Source organism: Cannabis sativa, chromosome 2, assembly GCF_029168945.1.
Source record: "Cannabis sativa cultivar Pink pepper isolate KNU-18-1 chromosome 2, ASM2916894v1, whole genome shotgun sequence".
NCBI classification, from domain to species: Eukaryota; Viridiplantae; Streptophyta; class Magnoliopsida; order Rosales; family Cannabaceae; genus Cannabis; species Cannabis sativa.
Window position 1 is genome coordinate 89,829,633 of NC_083602.1, and position 9,049 is coordinate 89,838,681.

Genomic DNA, 9,049 nt, shown 5'->3' on the forward strand with positions numbered 1-9,049 from the left:
ACCTATTTGGGTTGGCTAACTTTCAAACTATAGTTTCATTTTTAAGTTATATAATGTTGTTGATCAAGATACATTTATGTTACTTCTTTTTTATAGCAACTTTTATGATACTTTCAAATATAATTAAGCTACAATAAAATATATAAAAAAAAATTACCAAATAGTTTAGTATTAAAAATATAAGTATAGTTTTGTCTTTTTCTTTTCGTAGTATAATCATTGCATGATATTTAAGATATCACTTGGTGTTTCAAAAAAAAAAAAAAGATACCACTTGGTTTTTCTTATAAGTTGTTTTTAAAAATTTATTAAAAATAACTCTATAAAATAAACTTATATAAAGTACATGCCATATAGTAACTTTTAGATATGAATTAACAAATAATTTTTAGTAATTTGTAAAATTAGTTGACTTTTATATTTTGTTTAATTTATATTCGTTATTTTCTTTTTCATTAACAAACTATAAAATAAACTATAAAGTTACTTTTGTTTCCGAATATTTTATGTTAAAGTTATTATATTAAATTTTGTTTACGTTAAAATTTGATTACTTTTTTCTTAAAAAAAAAAATAATAGAAAGAAACTAAAATGTTATTTTTTATTGCAATGAAGTACTTCAATTATTTAGAATACTATATAAACTTTTTTCAATATGAATAACATAATATAATTTAGTAACCTAGTAAAATTGATTGACACAATTAGTTTTATTGATTTTAAAATTTGAGTAATTAAAAAGAAAAAGAAACTAATAAATTATTTTTTATTTCAGTTATTTTTATTGGTGATGATGAGAAATATGTGTCTCGAATGTCAAAATGATTATCTTTAAAAGTATATTACAATAGTATAATTTTTAAGCTCAAATAATTATTGATGAAACCAAAAAACTTTATAAAGTTTGAAAAAATAAAATAAAATTAAAATTATAAGAAAGTGAGAGAGATATGTAAATGGTATTTCTGAAAGAAAAAAACAAAAAGCATATAAATGAAAAAGCAAGTTGTATTAGCAAAGAATTGAGTAAGAGATTTAAAGAAAAAATAAAATAGAAAAAGGGAGTCAGTGACTCTCGGTGGTTAGAAAAAAAAAAACAAAAAAGGAAAAGAATCTCAGTATACGCATACTAGATTATTAATTGAAAATTCGTTATATTGTGAGCATTTAAATATTAGAGCGTATTTTTATAAATAATTTAAAAAAAGTGTATGTTGGGGTAATTTTCTCTAAAACTTTTATATGATACTATTTGATGTATTTGGGAGTAATTGTTAATAATTAGAGTAAATAAAGTGTATTTTAAAATACATTATTGTGTTATTGTATATGATTTCTTGGTTTTATGTTTGGCAAATTACATAATTTTAATTATCTAAAAATACCATGAGGCCAATAGCCGCCCTTTAACCACCACTGATCGGCCACATAAAAGAATTCAACAATGGAAAATCCCTCCTCACGGCACCTTCGAATTCAAACTCGCAGGGTCATGTGGTGGTGGCTGCCATTTCCAAATCAGTTATTTCTTCATGTTTGAATTCCTATTCATTTTATTGAAACTAACTCGCTGATTGTAGCTAATAATGTGAACTTAATTCAAGATCAGCATAACAGATTCAATCATTTGATTCCTAATATGTCATGTTTCTCGGTATTATAATGCTGCGGCTCATGCTCTTGCTAGATTTGAACACTGATTTGGTTTGGATGGCTGGTCCTATACATGCTATTAATCTACAATAGCTGTTTTTCTTTAAAAAAAAATATTATCTAAAAATAGTAATATATTGTAAATTTATAATTACATTTTTCAATTCTTAAGACCCTTTAATTACCTCCAATAATTAATGTGCAATTACCTTGTTAAAAATGGCCTGAGTAAATCAAACCATTATAGTTTTATTTTTGTTGTATTATTATTATTATTATTATTATTAGAAGTCCAGGGAAAGAATTTAAATAACAATCAACATGAGAATTGCAGCATAGAAAATAAAAACGCATTAAATTCCAAAATTAATTTTTAAATAAAATAATATTCAATTGCTTTTTAACAATATGGTCAACCCAATTAAGAAAAAAAAATTGACTTCATTTAATTTCCACCTATAAATATATAATAATAAAAATAAATTCAAGTATAAACGACCTAAATTTTTTATAAAAAAAATACAAAGAAGATCCAAAAAAAAAAAAACAAATTTATTATTTAATAATACTAAAAATATTCTAGTATGAACAAGAATACATGGATCGATTACTAACTAGTATCTCAAGAATCATATGATGATTTAAGAATCTTAAAAGAAACTAAAAAAAAATATCAAGAATAATCGAGAATTGAATCAATCAATTCCAAAATATGATCAAATCAAAGAAAACATACAGAAGAAATAAGAGACGATAATGGCTGTAAATTTGAAAAAAAAAAAAAAAATATCAAGTAACCTCGAAAGAATGAATCTGTTCAGAGCATTTCTCTTCTCGCTGCGTAACCGTATTGAGATCGGCGAATGTTATCCTGACGTCTTTTGTAAACGAATCCTCCCAATCCAACCAAACAAACGGCTGCGATTACTCCAAACGCAACACCGACTTTCTTTCCACCGCTCATTCCATCTCCTGATGAATCGTTCGATTCGCCTGATTCTTCGTTCATGTCCTTATGGTTAATGTCGCTGACATCCGCTGCCGGAGACGGAGAAGGAGAAGGAGTTTGATCCGAAACCGGCGAAGATGGAGCAGGAACAGGAGACTGAGAGGGAGAATCTGCGGTGTCCGGTGAAGGAGCCGGTGGTGATGAAAAGTTAGGAGAATCGGCCGATGGAGCAGGAACAGGAGAAGGAGGAGAAGAAGAAGGCGATGTAGGCGAATCAGCGCCGCTTTCCGGAGGAGGAGTTGGTGAGATATCTGAGGCGGTGGAGAGAGTGAATCCGATGAAGAATGTGAGTAGAAGAAGATGAAGTATGATGGAGTTGAAGCTGCGGAATCTGTTGAGGTTCGCCATTGGAGTTGAAACTCGAGAATGTAGGGTTAGATCTGAAGAAGAAGAAGAAGAAGTTTGTTTGAATTGTGAGAAATGTTGTTTTTTTTTTTTTTGGATGAAAGATCTGAATCTGAGAATAGAGTTGAAAAAGGAGAGGATCTTGGGATTAGTGAAATGAACGGCCTAGATTGACGGCAAAGGAAAGTAAGGCGCGTGATTGTCACGCTACACAAAAAAAAGGGTGGAAAAGGAAGATTCCAGAAGTGGTATTTGTATCGGAAGCAAAATGGGAAATTGATAATTAATATTTAATTGAAAATTGACAGTTATTTTATATAGGAAATTTTTTAATTTGTTACTTAGTACTTACGTTAATTTTAATTTTATAATGTAACGTTTCCCTTATTTTTACATACAAAAATAGTAATGAAATAGAGTAAAAAATTCAAGTTATTGGTATCTTAAAAAAAAGTCAAGTTATTTGTTGTTTTTATTTTTGTTTTTAACATATAATAGTTGTTTTTATGTTTTTTTTTTTTGGTAAAAATGTTTTATGTTTGTTTTTTTTTTATAAATTTGAAGTGTCAGTAGAATATTGTTAAATATCAATTAAATTATTACTGTATTGATTTCGAAGTTTTACTTTTACGCATACGCAAGTATATACAATGATCATTTAGTTGGTATTTAACTGTTAATATTTAACTGGTATCTCAAATTTACAAAGAAAATTAAATTTAAAGAATTATTCTATTATATATAAAAATATTTAAATTTTTAGACTAAACTCGGTAAAATAAGAATTTCATTTAGAAGATTTTAGTTAAGAGAAATTGAGATTAGAAGGAATTTAAACCCAAATATTTAAAGAGTTTGAAATTATCTTAAAATAAACTTAAAAGTAAAAACTCACTTAATCATAAACTCACTTAAACACCGTATAGAATGAAAAGAGTGACAATAAATATTATTGATTAAATAATGTCAACCTAAATTAAGTCAGTCAATGATACAATTAGGATCACCCACCCCATTGCTGCTAGTGTAACATCCCCACTTTAAGCAGACCCTTACACGTACTACAAATCAACACGAGAGTGTTTACAGCGTACTTTATCTTCACATACGCTTCCTAAAAAAACTTAATTGTAGAGTTTTTTCATGAACTACCGAAATTGCACAACTTATCTGATATTTCTCCTTACAGATCACGATCCAAATCTCGAAACCCACCCAATTTTTTTAAAGTACATAATATAATATAATTTACATTAATCCTTAGCTTAATAGAATATATTAATTGACCATATATATAAAAACCTCAAAAGCAACCAAGAGGAAGAAAAAGAAGACTTTATTAAATCTTAAGAAGAAATCTCTCACATGATATAGAACTTGAAAGTTAGATGCGTTAATATACTTTTCTCTTCTCTGCTTCATTTTTTACTTTCTCAAAACCTGGATGAGGAAGGAGTGGTTTTTTTTTCTTTCCCCTTTTTCTTAATCAGTCTCTCTCTGCCAGTTATCTTCACCTATCAATAACTTACTTTTCTACCATAGAGTACAAGAAACTCAAATAAAAAACAAAAATTTAAACTTCTCACAACTCATCCTTGAGTTCCCCAGCTGCTGCTTCGGATTTTGGAGCCGCGGTTGTGCTGCTCTCTGGAATCTCAGTGCTCTCGGATTTTGTAGGTGTAGTTGGTTTCTGAAGCTTGAATGGGATCGATGCGTTTTTCTTTAGAAATTTATAGAATGCCACAACGGTGCGATCGGCGTCCACGGTGATCTGTCAATATCAAAATCAACAAGATAATAAGCATTATAGATCTTGTAAAGAGAATATGGATGCTGCGGAACTACATAATAAATGAATTATCGTTGGTTACTTACGGGATCAAAGCTCTTGTTTCCGGCAGGGAAGAAAAGAAGCGTTGGGAAACCATCAGCCTGAAAAAAATAAGGAAAAATACTCCATACAAAGTCAAAATTTTCGTTGATGTTTAGCTATACAAAATACAATCCATGAAGTACAAGGTCCATGCAAATTCAGTATTTGCCATGTCTTATTTCGGGATTACCTTTGCTCTAGGGTGCTCGTTTGTTGTTCCATCCATCTTCGCTATAACGATGGAGTCAATACTGCGTAGATGTTTTGCGAGCTTGTTGTATGTAGGCTCCAGAGATTGGCAATGGCCACACCAAGGTGCATAGATCTGAATTTTCAACCTAACATTAGCTGACCCTCTTACAAAGAGAAGAACATAACTTAATCAATTTTTTAATGTTTCTTACCTCAAGAAGGACATCCTTTGACTCGTCCAAAACAATCTCATCAAAATTATTTCCAACTACTATTTTCACATCACCGTCATTCTGTATCAATTAAGTCATAAAAGACAAAGGTTAAAGTATAAGAAACTTAGGAGGAAAAAAATGGACAGTAATGTGAGAATGAATAACTCACGGTTTCAGGAATTGGGTCTGACTTGTAGAAAGGTTTTAGCTTGTCTTCCAAGAAATCCTCGCCAAAAGCCTGAATTTTTTTTAACATTCAGTTCAGTTATTGTGCATCAACTAAGGTTATGAAGAGGACCGAGAAACACAGTATTTTTCCAGGAAATAAAACGAAATGAGAGAGACGGAGAAAGAGTTTCAACCTTAATATTTTCCAAGGTCACTTCTTTATCAAACACAAATTTTTTGGCATCATCATTTCCAGTATATGCAAGAACCTGCAAGGAAAAAGATGTAAATTGCAATGCATAGTTGAAATCACTAGAAGTTAACATTAAAAAGTGAAAATACATAAAATAGAGCAAAAAGTGGTGAATACAAAGGACAAAAGCTTACCGTCGGAGCATCCCCACTAACACCAAAATAGTCTGAAACTGGCTTTCCAACATCTTCATTATCCGTTTCAACGTAAACAAAGATAAGCTACAAGCAATGATAACAGAGAATTGGAATAAATAACTCACCGAAAGACATAAAATTTAAAAAATTTCTTTTTATCTGCATTTGACTGTTTGAAGTGACTCTCAGCTGCCAAAGCTTATTTGTATGCATTATGCCATAAATTTAGTTTGCCACATTTTTTCGAGGCAATATCATTACAAGCAACCAATTTTATTGAGCTCGCAAAATGAAGCTTTTGTTTTAAAAAAATTCAATATATAAAACAATGTTCATAGCTCTGAAAAGTAATGGGGCATACCTTTCCCTTGAAAGATTTTGATGCCTCTTGGAATATTGGGAGAACCTTCTCAGAATCCTTTGAAGAAGCGAACAGGAGCAGCTGAGGACACACAATTTCACACGTGAGTAAAGGCCAATGGAATAGCTTTTTCCATTAAAATACCAATATATTCATTTGTACAATTACATGTATACGACTCATTTACCTGTTTCTTGATTGTACTTTCAAAAATTGCAGGAGCATTTTCTCTAGTGAAAAGAGTAACCAAAGGAAGCTTATTGGCAAATACAAATTCAGCAATGGCAGACTTTTCAAACTTACCATCTGCAGAAATAAAAAGCAAAAATAAGAAACAGACAAGTAGTTGAAATTCACTTTCAAATTCCATTTGAAATAGAGCGGGATATAGAGAGAGAATATTTAGAAACTAACCGAAGTGACTCAATTTTTCAGCCTCCTTCTTAAGAAGGACCAAGGCAGGGCGTTTAGCTTCAGCATCAATGTGGAATAGCTTTGCGACATCAGCATTCACTGTTTGGTAAAAGCTCACATCATCTTCGAGTCTTGAAGCAGCAGCAAGCTCATCACTCTCTGATCCCTATTTAAAAAGTACAGTAAAACTCGTAATGAACAAATAAAAAATATACCCTTTAGCAATATTTCATAAGAAACGCAGAACAGTCTCCCTATTCCTAAATGAAAGATACTACTGGCACCAAGTTGTTCATCAAATTTTAGATACCAAATGACATGACAATTGACTTATTGGAATGTAATTGGTAACATACATTGAATTCTCCTATGTATATTTTACAATAAACCAATTAAAAACATGACAAACCAACTATCACATCATTTGGTATCCAAAATTCGATAAAAAAATTTGTGCATGTAGAATCACTAGTTTTACATTTTTACTAGCACTCTTTCTTCATTTTAACACATATATCTAGGAGAAACAAATTAATTAATGAATTGATCACTAAGTTAGCACAAATATTAGAAGAACATTGCTCCACAAAAGAGAATTCCCACCTATCCTATACAATAATAGGACTCCTAAAAGAAACAAAAAAAGAGTAATTATGTATGCACATAATTTACACACAAACTTGACACACACTCATATGGTAATTTCAACCAATCATCTTTATTTAAAAGAGGTCATACACTTGCCACATTAGCTAGCTGTGTATCATGTTTGAGTGTAATTTATGTGTATACATATTATTACTCAACAAAAAACAAATAATCTTACAGAGAAAACGATCTTAAGGTTGCGAATTTTGTTATAAAGTTAACAATTTCTACAATGTACATTGTGTAGATCTAAATAAACATAAATAGAAATTAAGAGCAAATGCATACCACCAAAGAGTTCAAATAACCCAAAACGACTTTCCCTTCAGAAGCCAATATGCGTTCGGCGTCTTCAGTCGTGGTGATGTTGTTAATACCAGGTCCAATCTTCTTCTTAATCCAAGTCACAATAGCCTCTCTGAATTTTCAAACAAAATCAAATTAAATAAAACGTCCTCTAAAACATGCAAATTCTCATTCAATTAAAAAGGAAAATGAGAAAAAATGAAACTTACTTAGTCCTTTGACCGGGATAAGGCTTGCGAACACCATCAACGAAGAAGAAAATCGTTGGAAAACCTTGAACATCATACTCCTGAGACAACTCATTCTCTTCAGTCGCATCAACTTTAGCCAAAACCACATCTTCTCCCTTAAGCTCAGTAGCAGCAGCAGCGTACTCAGGAGCTAAAGCCTGACAGTGACCACACCAAGGAGCGTAGAATTCAACCATAACAAACTTGTTATTCTCAATAACAGTAGTAAAGTTCCTCTCCTTCAAAACAACAACATCTTTCTCATCAACTTCAGGCTCCTTGTACGAATTCTCCTGATCGTGCTCCGACTCATCGAAATCGGAGAAATTCTCGAAGTCATCGTCTCCTTCACCTTCGAAATCTTCCTGATCTGGAAAGCTTCCGTGATCGTGATGTGCGGTGGCGTCGGTTTTTTCGTCGGATTCTTCAAGGAAGCTCAGATCTTCGTCGTCATCGTCGGAGATGTCTTTGGTGGTGGAATCTTTGCAGAGAACGGAGTTGGAGAAGAGGAAGAGAGCTGTGAATGCGAGAAGGATGAAGATTCGATTCGCCATTTTTGATTGTGGAGAGAGCTCGAAATTTGGATCGGAGAAGAATAAGATCCGTGGGAGTAGGGTTTATATATAGTCAAAGGAAGAAGAAAGCTGAGTCAATAATTTAAATTAATAAAAAAATCTAACATGTAAAGAAGTGCATATACTAACGCGCCTTTTTGGCCAATCACAAATCTTGTAACATGTAATAATTCCTTTTTTTTTAGTATTATTTATTTTTTGCAAAAATAAATGGATTTTTTTTAAAAAAAAAAATTCTTTCTCATGACAAAAAATCTCATGAGATTTTATACTAAATTCATTACAATTATATTTAAATTATTCTATTATTATTAGTATGACATTAGGGCATTTTTAATGTAAATGTTAAATTTAGTGTTAAATCAACACAAAAATAATAGAATTTTAATATTAAAGTTTTTTCTATTCTAATCACAATACTAAAAATTACACTAAAAATATATTTTTTATAATTATTTTATTATATTATAAATAAACACAAATAATATATCTAAAAAGTTTACTTATAAATATATTATTAAAATATTAAAATCTAATAAAAATATATTGTGTGTAGTCTATAGCGTCACACTAATATTAGTGAGACACTATAGACAATGGTATATACAATATAGGTTTTAGAGTGTGGTAGAATGAATTTGGTATGAAATCTTAACAAATTTAATATTT

At 30.7% G+C, this 9,049-nt stretch overlaps 2 protein-coding genes across 2 annotated transcripts; both read right to left on the minus strand.

Moving 5' to 3' along the window:
- Positions 1-2,193: 2,193 nt before the first annotated feature.
- LOC115721129 (classical arabinogalactan protein 3) lies at positions 2,194-3,436 on the minus strand. Its single transcript, XM_030650377.2, has one exon. It carries the CDS (start codon positions 3,009-3,011, stop codon positions 2,472-2,474), a length of 540 nt encoding a protein of 179 aa, XP_030506237.2. The 5' UTR covers positions 3,012-3,436; the 3' UTR covers positions 2,194-2,471.
- Positions 3,437-4,327: 891 nt separating this feature from the next.
- On the minus strand, positions 4,328-8,484 carry LOC115718937 (protein disulfide isomerase-like 1-4). Its single transcript, XM_030647765.2, has 12 exons — positions 7,785-8,484; positions 7,558-7,687; positions 6,622-6,787; positions 6,395-6,513; positions 6,208-6,288; positions 5,844-5,930; positions 5,651-5,725; positions 5,458-5,526; positions 5,286-5,366; positions 5,072-5,206; positions 4,884-4,940; positions 4,328-4,779 (listed from the first exon to the last, which is right to left on the minus strand). The coding sequence occupies exons 1-12, from the start codon at positions 8,357-8,359 to the stop codon at positions 4,591-4,593; spliced, it is 1,764 nt and encodes a 587-aa protein (XP_030503625.2). The 5' UTR covers positions 8,360-8,484; the 3' UTR covers positions 4,328-4,590.
- Positions 8,485-9,049: the final 565 nt, after the last annotated feature.